Genomic DNA, 15,576 nt, shown 5'->3' with positions numbered 1-15,576 from the left:
TAAATGAAATCATACCATGTTTGTCCTTTTGTGTCTGGTCTATTTCACTTAGCGTAATGTTTTCAGAACATGTTGCGGTAAGTGTCAGAATTTCATTCCTTTTTAAAGGCGAAATAATATTCCATCACATGTATATTCCACTTTTTGTTTACCTGTTCATTTGCAGATGTGTGAGTTGCTTCTACTTTTCACTGCTGAGTAATGCTGCTGTTAACATTAGTGTTCACATATCTGTTTGAGCCTATGTATTTATTCTTTTTTGTGTATACCCAGAAGTAGAATTGCTGGATTAAATGATAATTCTATGTTTAATCTTTTGAGGAACCACCATACTGTTTCTCTGTGGTGGCAGCACCATTTCACATTTCCACCAGTGATGCACAAAGGTTCCAATTTTTCTACATCCTCACCAACGCTTGTTGTTTTCTGTTTTGTTTTGTTTTGTATTTGATAAGAGCCATCTGTATGGGTACACGGTGGTATCTCAGTTGTGCTTTTATTTTCATTTCCCTAATGATTAGTGATGTTGAGTATCTTTCATGGACTTACTAGACATTTGTATATCTTCTTTGGAGAACTATCTATTCAATTCCTTTGCCTGTTTTTGCATTGGGTTGTTTGTTTTTCTATTGTTTGACAAAAAGTTTTTGAGGCCAGTCTGTGCAGGGATTATACCTGATGCTAGAGATATACCTGTGAACATATCATCTCTGTCTTGACTGTCTAGTGTGAAAGATAGACAATATACACATAAACGGACAAATACATGCATGAAATCAGAATGAAAAGGCAGAATAAAAGAATAAAGAATAATAAGAATTGAAGGTTTTTGTTGATAGGGTGGGCAAAAAGTCCCCTTAGAGAAGAGGAGCCTGGGGCTCAGAGGAGAATACAGTGAGAGAGTGTACTCTGTTGCTCTCGTTGCTCAGTCACTCAGTTGTGTCAATTGTTAGCGCAATATATACATGGTACCAACATATTAATATATACTTCCATGGTCTCTTGTTGCCTTTTTTTGTTATTTTTGTCATTGTTGTTGGTTTTTTGCTTTTCCATGCTTTGAAACAAAGTTTTAGAAATTATTTTTATTACACAAGCAGGATATAATTATTAAGCAGAAAATAAAGATAAGCAAATGAAGCAAGTCCTCTCATCCAATCTCCCCGGTGGTTCCTTCTCAGCTTTTTTGCTGGTGTATGCTCATCTTCCTTACTTCTAACTGCTCCAGAATTGCTGGTCTCAACTCTTGACACTTTTCTCTGCTCATTTTTTAGCTAATTATCTCAAACTCAACTTGTATGGAACCGAATTCTCCACCTCTTCCTGCCCCTGCTACCAGCTCTTCATTTCTCAGTCTTCTTGCTAAATGTCACCTGGACTCTCGCAGTTGCCCTGACTCAAATCATGGGTAGCTTAGAGTCATCCTGAACTCCTCTCTTTTTCATTGTCTCTACCTTTAAACATACGTAAAACTCACAGCCATCCACAGCTATCATGTTCACTCCCACCACCTAGCCTAAGCCTCCATTTCTTACCAGACAATCCAGAGAGCCTCTTTCCTGATCTCCCTGCCTCCACCCTCACCCCATTACTGCACACAGAGCAGCCAGCAATGACCCTTTCACAGTATAAGCCATCCCATATCCCCTCCTCTCACAAATGGCTCCCATCTTACTCAAATAAGCTCCGAATCCTCAGTATAGCCTCCTTGTCTTCTCTGATATCTCTCCAAATCTCTCTCTAATTTCATCTCCCTATTGTGACCGATAATATGAAATTTATCTTTGGTCTTTGTCCTAGTTTATGGCACAGAGCTCTTAATTTGGAATTTTCTGAGTTATGAGATCAATAAAGGTGCATTTTATGTTAACAAGGTGACTTTTGGACTGTGCCTATAGATGGGGTCTGGTCACCACAAGAACTAACCATGTGATTAGAGAGTTGGAACTTTCAGTCCCATCTCTGTCAGGACAGAGGAGAGGGGCTAGAGATGAGGTTCAATCACCAGTGGTCAATGCCTATGTAATGAAGCCTCCATGAAATCTTAAAAGCATAGTGTTCAGAGAGCTTTTGGGTGGCTGAACTTGGGGAAATTTGGCAAGATTGGCATCCTTGGAGAGGGTGTGGAGGCTCCGCACCCTTTCCCCATAACTTTCTCTAGGCATCTCTCCTATTTAGCTATTATTCAATTATATTCTTTTATAATAAATCATTGATTTAGTATATAAAGTGTTTTTCTGAGTTCTGTGAGCCTCTAGCAAATTCAGTTCAGTTCAGTCATGTCCGATTCTTTGCGATCCCATGGACCGCAACACGCCAGGCCTCCCTATCCATCACCAAGTTCCAGAGTTTACTCAAACTCATGTCCATTGAGTCAGTGATGCCATCCAAAACTCTCATCCTCTGTTGTCCCCTTCTCCTCCTGCCTTCCATCTTTCTCAGCATCAGGGTCTTTTCAAATGAATCAGTTCTTCTCATCAGGTGGCCAAAGTATTGGAGTTTCAGCTTCAGCATCAGTCCTTCCAATGAACACCCAGGACTGATCTCCTTTAGGATGGACTGGTTGGATCTCCTTACAGTCCAGGGGACTCTCAAGAATCTACTCCAACACCACAGTTCAAAAGCATCAATTCTTTGGCGCTCAGCTTTCTTTATAGTCCAGCTCTCACAACCATACACGATTACTGCAAAAACCATAGCTTTGACCAGATGGACCTTTGTTGGCAAAGTAATATCTCTGCTTTTTAATATGCTCTCTAGGTTGGTCATAACTTTTCTTCCAAGGAGTAAGCCTCTTTTAATTTCATGGCTGTAGTCACCATCTGCAATGATTTTGGAAATTCTGTCACTGTTTCCCCATCTATTTGCCATGAAGTGATGCCATGATCTTAATTTTCTGAATGTTGAGTTTTAAGCAAACTTTTTCACCCTCCTCTTTCACTTTCATCAAGAGGCTCTTTAGTTCTTCTACTTTCTGCCAGAAGGGTGGTGTCATTTGCATATCTGAGGTTATTGTTATTTCTCCCGGCAGTCTTGACTCCAGCATGTGCTTCATCCAGTCCAGCATTTCTCATAATGCACACTACATATGTTAAATAAGCAGGGTGACAATATACAGCCTTGACATACTCCTTTCCCTATTTGGAACCAGTCTGTTGTTCCATGTCCAGTTCTAACTATGGCTTCTTGACCTGCATACAGATTTCTCAGGAGGCAGGTCAGGTGGTCTAGTATTCCCATCTCTTTAAGAATTTTCCACAGTTTGTTGTGATCCACACAGTCAAAGGCTTTGGCATAGTCAATAAAGCAGAAGTAGATGTTTTTCTGGAACTTTCTTGCTTTTTAGATGGTCCAACGGATGTTGGCAATTTGATCTCTGGTTCCTCTGCCTTTTCTAAAACCAGCTTGAACATCTGGAAGTTCACTGTTCATGTACTGTTGAAGCCTGGCTTGGAGAATTTTGAGCATTACTTTACTAGTATGTGAGATGAGTGCAACTGTGCAATAATTTGAACATTCTTTGGCATTGCCTTCTTTGAGGATTGGAATAAAGACTGACCTTTTCCAGTCCTGTGGCCACTGCTGAGTTTTCCAAATTTGCTCATCTAGTGAGTGCAGCACTTTCACAGCATCATCTTTTAGGATTGAAATAGCTCAACTGGAATGCCATCACCTCCACTGGTTTTGTTCGTAGTGATGCTTTCTAAGGCCCACTTGACTTCGCATTCCAGGATGTCTGGCTCTAGGTGAGTGATCACTCTATCGTGATTATGTGGGTTGTGAAGATCTTTTTTGTATAGTTCTTCTGTATATTCTTGCCACCTCTTCCTAATATCTTCTGCTTCTGTTAGATCCCTACCATTTCTGTCCTTTATTGTGCCCATCTTTGCATGAAATGTTCCCCTGATATCTCTAATTTTCTTGAAGAGATCTCTAGTCTTTCCCATTCTGTTGTCTTCCTTTATTTCTTTGCACTGATCACTGAGGAAGGCTTTCTTATCTCTCCTTGCTATTCTTTTGGAACTCTGCATTTAAATGAGTATATCTTTTCCTTCCATCCCTGGCTTTCGCTTCTCTTCTTTTCATAGCTATTCTTAAGGCCTCCTCACACAATCATTTTGCCTTTTTGCATTTCTTTTTTTGGGGATGGTCTTGATCCCTGCCTCCTATACAATGCCACAAACCTCTGTCCATAGTTCTTCAGGCACTCTGTCTATCAGATCTAATCCCTTGAAAATTAAATCTAGCAAATTAGCTGAACCCAAGTAGGGTGTCGTTGGAACCTCCAAACTATAGCTGGTTGGTCAATAGCCTAAGCAACAACATGGACTTTCATTTGGCTTTTGAAGTGGAGGAAGCAGTCTTGTATTAATAGGACTGCACTCAACCTGTGGACTCTGATGCTGTCTCAGGTAGTTGGTGTCAGAATTGTGCTGAACTGTAGGACTTCCATCTGGTGCCACAGAACTGCTTGGTGTGGACGCACCCACCTCCGTGGAATCAGGAGCAGAGCCCTCACCTACCCTTTCCCCAGTCTCTCACTCCTCTCACTCAGTCCACTGATCTCTTGGCTCCGCTGGGAGTATTCGAGCAATCCTGTTGGAGGACTGTTTCACCAGCTCCTCCTCCTCTCTGGAACTCTTCCTAGGCATCCTCATGGCTCACTCCCTCACTTTGTCAAGGCGCCATCTTGGCTGTCACCTTATCAGGAAACTTCCCTGACGACCCTTACCTCCTTCTTACCATTCTCTGTCTCCTTACTCTGAATATTTTTGTTTGTGTCATTCATAATAGCTGCTCTTTATTGGCTGTCTTACTCCCCAATCTCCATCAGATGGGCGCTCCAAAAGAGCAGGGGTCTAATTTGGTGTGGCTGCTGTATTTCCAGGCATTAATACAGTGTCTGGCTCTGTATTATAGTAGAATTTACCATAGTAGTAATTAACTATTTGTTAAATGAATCCTACCTACTCAGGAACAGTCAGTTAATATCATAGGACATATCCTTCGTGTTTTTTTTTTTTTTTTCTAGTTGAGTGACCTTCTCACTATACTCATCAATATTAGCAGTTGTTTTCCACTTGTCAATTAGCCAGGTTTTATTTTATTTTTATGTATTAATAAAGCTAACATTTGTGTAGGTTATCAACTATTTATATTGTTTCTTTTTTAAATTTTTGTTTCCATCATTAGCCCATTTTTAAAATTGAGGCACAGATTTTTTTCTTATTGATTTCTAAGGGCTCTTAATATATTAAGCCTTGGTAATTTTCTTCCAGTTAATCATTTACAAAATCGTTGAAGGAGTTGGACAGATGGAGAAGAGAGTGAAAAGAGGAAGGGCCCCAAACCAAAGGGGACATTCTTAGCTTTACCTCTTTCTTGAGTTCAAGTCCCACATTTCTAACTTTCTACTGCATGTTCTCCTGCTACTCTAAACTCTGCATGGCGAAAACGCAGTGTATCATCTTCTTCAAGTGATGTCTTGCTGTTGACTCTTCTATTCATATTCACAGTACTGTCCTTCTCTCTGCTTCTCAGACTAGAAACATCTTCATCATGTTTCTCAGGCTTTTGCTCTTTCTTGTTACTAGTTTAGACTTTTCAGCCCCTTGCACTCCCCTGTCCCACAGTAGGTTCACTTTCTATAATTGCCTCCCTCTGGTCTGCTTTGCACACTTCCACAAAATTAATCTTTCTGATTAGTTTGCCATTAATTCGCCATACTGATTAAATTGCTGTTCTAATTTGCCACTTCTCTGCCAAATGCCCCTTTAATATATCCCCATTATTTAAATAATACCTTTCAGAAGTATCAGATGTCTCCTGTGGCCACAAGTCACCTGCTCTTCTGTTTATCTCACTTTCTAACTTCTTGGTCCAGTCTGCCATCTTTGACCATCACTGCACTGCCCGCCTCTGGGCCTTTAAGTCATGTTGTTCTCTGTCTCAGAAATGCTTGTTCTCCCATATTTGCCCATCAAAACCCTCCTCATCCTTCAAGGCTCAGACCAAATGTTGTTTCTTTCTTGAAATCTTCCCTGTTCATGCAGTCCAAAAGAGATCTTTCTCTCTCTTTCAAACTTTGATGACACTCATAATTTGTCTCTTTATAACAGTTGTTTTATTGACTTGCTATTTTTGTCTGTTTTATTTACTGTCGTGAATTATAAACTCCTTGCTGTCAAGGATTTTTGTCTTGTTTATCTGTCCTCTTACCATAGCATCTGGTACCAGGCCTTGCACATAGCAAGTGCTCAGAAACTGTTCAATAAATTAAGAAAGGGTGAACAGCTCAGAAACCACATTATAACCTTATATATAAGATGAACTGAAGGTCATTTTCAAAACCCTTTTTCACATTAGCCAGATTGCCATCTGACAAAACTGAATTTTGTTTCTGTCTTTATATCTTGTTATTTATATATCAGACTGTACTGGGATAGAATTGTCCCTTTGTTTCTCTCTACTTATTTATCTCTTTTCAGGTGCCATCAGAATTCTCTCCATCTTCTAATTATACTTACCAAATCTGGATACCATTCTCTAGAGAGTAGTTCTCAGACTTGGCTGCACATTAGAATCACTGGGAGAGCTTTTCTATTCCTGAAGCTCAGGCCTTACCCAGACCAAAGGAAATCAATCTCTGAGGGCGGATGCAGGCGTCAGGGTTTGTGGTTACGACTTGCCAGGTGACCCCAATGTGCAGCCAAGGTTGAGGACTGTTCTCCAACCCTCATACCCTCATGTGTATCAGAATCACCTGGTGAAATGCTAAAAATAAACCCTAACCTCCTCTAGTGGGCAAGTACTTTGTTCTTTTATGAACTCTCCAGGCTATCCTGATCCATACCAGTGACAAGAACCCTTCTAGCTAAACCTCTCCCAGGTAAGATGGTACAACCTGGTTAAAATTCATGGTTTTATCCACCAGGTCCTAGAAAATGATGTTTATTTTGGTGGGATTTTTATAAAGCTTCTTCTGGGAATACATCAGGTCACACAATCAACATATGTTTATAGGCAGTGCTGTCTTCATGATGGCATCTCCTGAATGTTAGAAGGATGTTTTTTCACCAGTTTAAACTATTTTCATCTAGGTTGTAACACTATAAACTTTTAATGCAAAGGAAGTAATTTTGAGGAGGGGAACATGACAACTGTTATTTTCTGTTAAAAAAAGAAGATGAGTAAATGTGGTGTTTAATGTACGCCTTTGGGATAAATCCAAGGAACACTACTCCCCTGTCTGCAGATTATTGAATGTCTCTGGAGTGGGAAAGAAATAATTCTGCAATGTTGAAGGCTATTTCTGTTAGAACTTAAGGTGGGATACTACCTTAAGAGAATTTGGGTTTCCTTTGTTCATGGATAAAAATAGACTCAAAGAACTGTCATTAACAGTGGAAAAAGATTGTGTGAAATTGAGACTACTATTACCTACATTGTCCATCTGAATGCTTCCAAAGCATAGAGAGCTGAAGTCCTGTCTGTTTTTCCTGGACGGATATTGTGGAATTGTTCATTTTTCACATCATTGGTTACTGTTCAGCTCCACTCGGATTCATCAGGCACATTGCATTTCTCCCTTCCTTTGAAATATTTTCATTTTGGGTTAGATGCTCTTTAAATTCTCCTTTGGCTCAAAAAGTCTTTGATTCCTACCCCTTGGCGTTTCAACTTGAAATAATCAGGCTTTTGTCTCCAAACATGGTGCTCTTAACAAGAATAACTCAGTATAGGATCAGAATGTCTGCTCTACTTTTGATTTTTCCACTTATTTTCCCAAACAGTCTTTGCATTTTGAAAGATTTCATAGCAATGGAGTTCCTAGGCCATTATCACTGATTAGGAGTAGATATGGAATTTGTAGATACATTTCTAGAATGTATAATATATATTGACTTTGCATACTAAGTCACTTCAGTTGTGTCTGACTCTTTGTGACCCTATGGACTGTAGCTGACCAGGCTCCTCTGTCCATGGGATTCTCTAGACAAGAATACTGGAGTGGGTTGCTATTTCCTTTAGTTAACAAATAAATCAAACATTTCAAGCTTTTCTAGTCTTTGTGAAAACTTTAAAGGCCCCACAAAAAGGAAATGGATATTGTTAATACAGATGACATATAGCTATTTAATTGTGTTTTGTTTTTAATTTATTTTCTATTTGTGGTCATTGCTCAGGAAATTTTGTACTTCTTAATGAGGTAAGGAAAGACTGCATTTCCTTCTATTCTAAGACATAAACTTTATGGAGTGGCTACATCAGATATATATCTCGGGATTCATTTAAAATGGGAGACAGCAGAGAGGTTTCAACTGAGCAAAATATTCCTTTTGTTTGATAACTGAAAAAAAAACACACAGTTTAAAATGTGTTTATAGCTTTTCGCCTGTGGCATTCTTTCGTGTTATTGTCATTTTTTAAACACCTGATGTGATACATGCTTATTTACTTTTCCTTCTGAGAACACTCATTCTTCATTTCTTTCCTTAGAAAATGAAAATACCATTCTATATAAGAATAAGTGTGCGGGTTGTAAGTCTTCTTGTTAGGCAGCAGAGGGCACTGTGGGGCAGAGACTCACAGGAAGAGGAAAGGTGAGAAATACTGGGCAAGTGTTCTGGCTTCTGTTGATAGGTCTTGAATTACCCAAATATATGGTCCAAGTTCTGGTTCCATTGAAAGGAGCTACAAATATATATGTAGAAGGGGAAAATAGGCAAATAATGAAAATATGATTTTCATCCTCTTCAGATGAACAATTCTTTTCAGAAGAGGGGCAATATCAAGAAATGGATTTTTTTTTAAATTGGGCTATAATTCTCATATTATAAAATTATTCTTTAAAAATATACAGTTCAGTGAGTTTAAGCATATTCAGAAGGTGGTTTGACTAACATGTCATTACTCCCAAAAAGACATCTTGTATACAAAAGTAGTTACTCTCCATTCCTTTTTCCCCTAGCCCCTGGCAACTACAAATCTACTTTCTGTCTCTCTAGATTTACCTATTCTGGACAGTTCATATAAATAAAACCATACAATATATGGCCTTTGTGTCAGGCTTCTTCACTCACTATGATGTTTCCAACCCTCAACCATGTTGCAGCATACATCAATACTTTATTCTTTTTTGTAGTTAAAAAAATGTTCGGTGGAATTAATATCCTGCATTTTGTTTATCCATTTATCAGTTGATGAACATTTGTGTTTTTTTTTTCCTTTCTTTGACCATTGTGAGTAATGCTGCTAGGAACATTTGTGTACAACTATTTCGTGTGAACATATGTTTTTATTTCTCTTGGATGTATACCTCGGGGTGGAATTGTTGGATCCTGCAGTCACTATGTTTAATTTCTGAGTGGCTGCCAAACAGTTTCCTACAGTGGCTATACCATTTTACATTCTAGGAGTGTATGAAGTTTTCAATTTTTCCACTTCTTCACCAAAACACTCATGTCTTTTTGATTACAGCCATTCTAGTGAGTGTGTAGTGGCATTTCACTGTGATTTTGATTTGCATTTACAAGACATAGAGTCTTTTAGGATCATTTAGGGTCCATGCATTTATTTCAGAACTACAATTTACCTTGCTACATCATTCTAACCACACCATCTTTCCGTCTTCTGGGCTGTCTATTGGGTTCACATGGAGATTGAATTTTGACAATGTTTTCCTTCTTCTCTCCTCCTCCCTCTTTTCTCTTACTATTTTCTCTCCCCTTCTCTCCCTCCCTCCTTCTCTTCTGCTTTTCCTTCCTTTCTTCTGACCAGATGCTGGCAAGGCTGCTTTCCTCATGGGCATTAACTCCTCTGAGCTGGTGAAGGGCTTGATCCATCCTAGAATCAAAGTTGGTAATGAATATGTTACTAGAAGTCAAAATGTAGAACAGGTAAGTTAATTCCAGAGTATTATGATTCTATCCTCTTGTACTAATTGTGCACAGGTTTTATTTGTGTATTTTTCAACTTCTGATGTCTGTAACAAGGCCTTCTATAAAAAAGTGAAAGAGAATTACTGTGAGGAGTATTCTGTTTTCATCTGTGATGCACCCCACAGTAAATGCTCTTGTGTTAAGAGTCTTTCTAGTCTGAAAGATACCATTTTGACAGTTTCCCCTTAAGCAACAAGCCTCTTCAGATTCAGGGAAGTCCTTTACATTTTATAATAAATATCTTTGTGGTCTAGCTAAGAGGCTCTTAAAAATATAGTTTCTGACATGACTAAAATTGATAAATTGAAATCTATCACCTATTTGGAATATTGACTTTTTAGGCTATCAGATGCATTCATTAAGAAAGGGTTTCAGCACCTACCTATGCTGAAGTTAGCGTTCAAAGAGGGGGAAAAATGAGAACCAAAGTGAGAGACGGAAGGTCATATAGGTTTTGTTCAGTATCCAGGAGAATATTTTAATGATAGAATAATGAGTGCTCTGAGAAGTGTTGGTCCTGAGGCTGTGCAGTAAATAGTCACAGGACAGGCAACTAGTAAGACCATCTAAATATGATAGTGTATTTCAAAATAATAATTGACATCTGGAATGTGCTAGTATGAGACAAGCCCTGCTACAGTAACATGCACACTAAAATCCTAGTGACAATAAAATAGGCATTTATGTCTTACTCACACCAGGCCTGATACAGATGAGACCACCTTCTTCAATTTTGTCCTCAGGCCATCTGAAATGCATGGCCTCCAGTGTTGCTGCACAGGGGAAAAAATTATTTGTGAAGAAAGTACACACACTTTAACTGCCTGGGGCTAGGAGTGATATCACTTTTAGTAAGATTCTATCGGTGAAAACTAGTCAAATTCTCTCCTTAGCTACTGTGGGGCTGAGAAGTGTAGTCTTTCTGGAAAGAGAAAGTGGTTTGATCACATATAACATGTAAAAAGCATTCATATTATCTCCTTCCATTCCTACAACAAAACTCAGAGGTAGGTAAGGCAAGGATACTTATGTTTTTTCCAGTTGAGGAAACCGAGGGTTAGGGTACATAAGTAACATTCCAAAGGATACCCAGCTAGTATTCAGGTGACACCTAGACCGTCTTGCTCTGTAGACATCCTAAATCTGAAAATGAGATAGACAAACGTGCAACTTTGTGACAGAAGACAGTTATTTTGACAACAATAAACTCTCTTTCTTTTGATATGTTGGTAGACAGGCATTTGGTGTGACTGTCATTTAAAACATTTCAACAACTAATCAAAATCAATTTCCTAGTTCAGCTTACTCTATAACTAAATAAGCTTCTCTCTACCATAATATCAACTCTATGGGAACAATTTGCCTGCATTTTTGTCCTCCCTGGTGACCTGAGCTCTTGAGGCCATGGACTGTGTCTAATTCATCTTAGTACCCCAGCATCTAGCACAGTGCCCTGCAAGCAGCAGGTGCTCCATAAATGTTAAAATAAATGAAATATTGGCTGACGTTAAGCCATGCTCAGTGGGACAAGTAGTTGAGCTATTTCTTCATAGTGAGGCTGGAGATGTCTGGCAGCTTCTTGCCTTTTAAGACATTCACCACCACATGCATGCATGACATGCTATGATTATAGAACAAGGACTTGCTCAGTGTAAAACTAATGAGCCCATAGGAGGACTGAAATCAAACCTTCGTCTCTTTAATACTGTGTTCTCGGGGACTGAGTTACCACACCAGCCTCTACTATAATGGAATCAGTGAAGCAAGCTAATATATTATTATTCAACATTAAAAGAAAGAAAACCCTCATCCTCCATGCCCCCCTCCCCTACCCACCTTCTTGCTTGAGCACTCTCTTTTCCTCCATCTCCTGAAAACAGAGTAAGAAAGCACACTGTAAGGCTTTTCTTTTCTTAGGAATTTTACTGACTTTATAGAGACAATTGTCACTGCTAAGAATAGAGATGTATATGCTCTGTTGATGACAATTGCAAAAGATGGCAAAAATTCTTGCAGTGTTAACACTTTATACAAAACTTAGTTCTAGCTCTTATGTTATCTAACTCTGGGACTTTGGTCAAATATTCCATCTCTCTGAGCACTGCAGGAAGAGGTTAAATTCTTCTGTGGGTCTCAGTGGAACAATGATTGGCATCTAAAGGAGATAATTCTTCATGTATGAGAGTGTCCCACACATTGAAGGAGGTTTCTCATTCCTGTTCCCAGGTGCTAACTGCCAGCAACACTCTCAGTCACTGATGAGGTGGAAATGCCCATCCTGTTCCAAAGTGCCCCCTTCCCTTGGGTGGGGGGTGTGCCATCTTGAATTGGGAGCCACTATACACGATTATCCGGAGAAGGCAATGGCACCCCACTCCAGCACTCTTGCCTGGAAAATCCCATGGACAGAGGAGCCTGGTGGGCTGCAGTCCATGGGGTCGCCAAGAGTCGGAGACGACTGAGTGACTTTACTTTCACTTTTCACTTTCATGCATTGAAGAAGGAAATGGTAACCCACTCCAGTGTTCTTGCCTGGAGAATCCCAGGGACAGGGGAGCCTGGTGGGCTGCCGTCTGTGGGGTCGCACAGAGTTGGACACAACTGAAGCGACTTAGCAGCAGCAGCATACGTGATTATCAGGAACCAAGGCTCTTCAGGTCTAGTATTTTAAGATTCTAGGAGAGTTCTAACTATGCTTATTAGAAATAGGTTATTTTACTTTGAAAAGATTAATAATGATCAAACAATAATAGTAATCAGTAGCCATTGAATGCTCACTGTGGATGCTGTGCTGTGTGCTTTGTATGCACGGTTCATTCAATCAAGCAGCACGTCTGCAAAGTTGATCTTATTTATGCTTCCACTGTATTAAAAACAGTCAGCTTAGAACGATTAACTGCTGAAAGCAACATGGATAGTAAATACTGGATCAAGGATGAGGAAGTGATAAAAGTGGAGAAGGGATAGGAAAGGGGGAACTAGCATTTATTGGATTGACTCTAAGTGCCAAATACTGTACTATGTATATTTACATCTTCTGTCTCTTTAAATCTCTTCCAACAACCATGAGACAAGCATATTTTAATATTATTTTGCAGATGAGGAAGGCAGGGATCAAGGTGGTTAAAAATACAGCTATTTGACTCCACTCCTTTTCAGTTTTGTTTTTTCTATCCTATATTATTGACCCCCAAGTAATCAAAGTCTTTGAGGTTATTTTTAAAAGAGCTCAGTCATGAGTCTGTTTAACCTCTGCTACAATTTCAGGCTTTCTTCCTGTTTTTCACTACTCCCCAGCTGCAGCCAGTTTCTCTCTCACTCCCACTTCTCAGGTATCTAGGGAATTAATGGGGGGGGGGGGGAAGCAAGTTAGTCACGTTCTTTTTAAACTTTCAAAGTGACTGCTGTAGACATAGAGTGATTTCCTAGATGCTCTGAAGAATAAAAATCATTCTCGGTGCTTTACTTGTGCGTGTCTGCTCTTGATGCCAATAATAAAAAACTGTGATGCCATCCGGCTTATGGATTACTGTGGAAATGACTCAAGATAACTGATCAGGGAGTGGGTGACTCATAACTAAATCACCGCCAGACACCAACTGGCTCCTGCTGTGTGCACTGTCCTGGGCAGCCGAAGGATGGATGTGATAGGCCTATTTTAAATGTTAAGTCGTTGAAGCGCATTCCCCTGCCAGGCTTGGAGACTGTCCAGCTGAAATTCACTCCTCCTTGGAGTCTGTCAGAAAGCTGCTGCGACAGCGGCGCCTGCACGTCACGGCAGCAGGATCTACATCCGCAAAGCAGCAGCATCACACGCAGAGGTTGGAGCTCTCCCCAGTAGGTTAGGAGAGCGCCTTTGACCCGCACCTCCAAGGAGGGGAAATGTGGCCTCAGTTTTACAGTAGAGGACTCTGAGTCAGAACGATGCACTAAATAGCCATTCTCCCTATGCAGAGTTGAGGGCAGCCCTGGGAACTAATAAAATAGGTGGAACCTGAGGCTGGAAAGAATCTTCAAGAGCATAACTCAGGGGAAGACACTGCACCCTAGAGAGATTGGGTCACTTGCCAAAAGTTATGCAATTTGTTAGCAGCAGCAGCAGGAAAGAGCTAGAGATTCCATATTCCTAACCTACTCTACCAGCATTTTTGAAACTTTATGGTGCGTGGGAGTCAGAGGGGATTGTGCCAGGGTGCAAATTCTGATTCATAGGTCTGGGATGAGATGCTGGGCATTGGCATCTTTAAAAAGCTCTCACATGATTCTGATGCTGCAGGTCTTAGGACCACACTCTGAACAGCAAGGTTTTAGAACATGTTGCCACCCTACCCCAGGAGGTTTGGTCCTTTAGCGGTAGGAACATGAATCTCTCACAGGAGTGTTGGGTGGGGAGGCACCAGGCAGCTCACCTCCTTTCCCGTAACTCTCCTCCCTTCTCCTCCTCTCTCCCTTCCTTCTCGCTTTACTCTTGTCCTTGTTTCTTTCTTCCTTTCCCCTCATCTTCAGCATAAAGCTATAACCACAGAAAGCAGATAAATATATGCTGGTTTTACTAGAAGGTGGTTACTGATAGAGAATGCCCAGGGTCAAAATGAACACTGTTGTCAGGCGAAGGACTACTTTTGATGTGATTTTCAGGTGACCTATGCTGTTGGTGCCTTGTCTAAGTCAATCTATGAGAGAATGTTTAAGTGGCTGGTGGCACGTATCAACAGGGTCCTGGACGCCAAGCTGTCAAGACAATTCTTCATTGGCATTCTTGACATCACTGGTTTTGAGATGCTTGATGTAAGTATATCTGGTAAGAGTGAAGTTGATGTATATTTACAAGAGGATTAGACTATGTGAATTGAATGCCAGAAGATGTAGTCAGAGCATGATGAGAATCATTCTGTGCTAACTTAAACAGCTACTTTGGTTGGAAAAAGCTGTTATTAATAGTAACAAATAACAATAAAAATCATTATGATTAATAGTGCTAGGAAGTTAATTCAACCTTAGATAAAGGTAAATTAAGACATCTTTTATGATTTTGAATTGTAATATCATTAAATGTTAATTTCCTATCATAATCTTAATTTTCAGATATATATGAAGGAGGTTAAGAATATAATTGAGCAGTTTTTACTTATTGGGTTTATTTGCCAACATATGATAGTGGTTGTGGTTTTCTCTTTATATTTTCCAAGTGAACCTCTATTTTATTTTTTTAATTGAAGTATGTTTGACAATTAAAAATATATATTTAAGCAGAACAACTTGATTCAGTGCACGTATACATTGTGAAATAATCTCTACAATTAAGTTAATTAACATATCCATCACCTCCAATAATTACTATTTTCTCAATTTTATTTCTGATCACAACCGTGAAGTATAACAGTCTTGAACAACTTTGCATTAATTTTACCAATGAAAAGTTACAACAGTTCTTCAATCAGCATACGTTGGTTTTGGAGCAAGAGGAATATAGGAGAGAAGGCATTGACTGGGTGTCCATCGACTGTGGCCTGGATTTGCAAGCCTGTGTGGATCTTGTTGAGAAGGTGAGGCATGTTTCTCCCCCATCCATTTTTGTTTAAGGAGAATTGGCCTTGCTTGCTGTGTTGATCCGTGTCAGGACCCTGGCTCTGTC

The 15,576-nt window shown here is 39.8% G+C and overlaps 1 protein-coding gene across 4 annotated transcripts in view; it reads left to right on the top strand.

Moving 5' to 3' along the window:
• MYH15 (myosin heavy chain 15) overlaps positions 1-15,576 on the top strand; it is a 152,066-nt gene that overhangs the window by 33,624 nt on the left and 102,866 nt on the right. For 3 of the 4 annotated variants that reach the window (XM_060404248.1, XM_060404253.1, XM_060404256.1), the window contains 3 exons: positions 9,781-9,899; positions 14,580-14,729; positions 15,317-15,487. In XM_060404248.1, coding sequence (XP_060260231.1) covers positions 9,781-9,899; positions 14,580-14,729; positions 15,317-15,487 — 440 coding nt within the window. Of the gene's footprint in view, positions 1-9,780; positions 9,900-14,195; positions 14,295-14,579; positions 14,730-15,316; positions 15,488-15,576 lie in introns of those variants that run through there. The other variant, XM_060404262.1, reaches the window with a different exon arrangement.

This window comes from Ovis aries, chromosome 1, assembly GCF_016772045.2.
Source record: "Ovis aries strain OAR_USU_Benz2616 breed Rambouillet chromosome 1, ARS-UI_Ramb_v3.0, whole genome shotgun sequence".
Lineage (NCBI taxonomy): Eukaryota > Metazoa > Chordata > Mammalia > Artiodactyla > Bovidae > Ovis > Ovis aries.
Note: the sequence above shows the minus strand (reverse complement) of the source record. Positions and strands in the feature narration are given on the sequence as shown.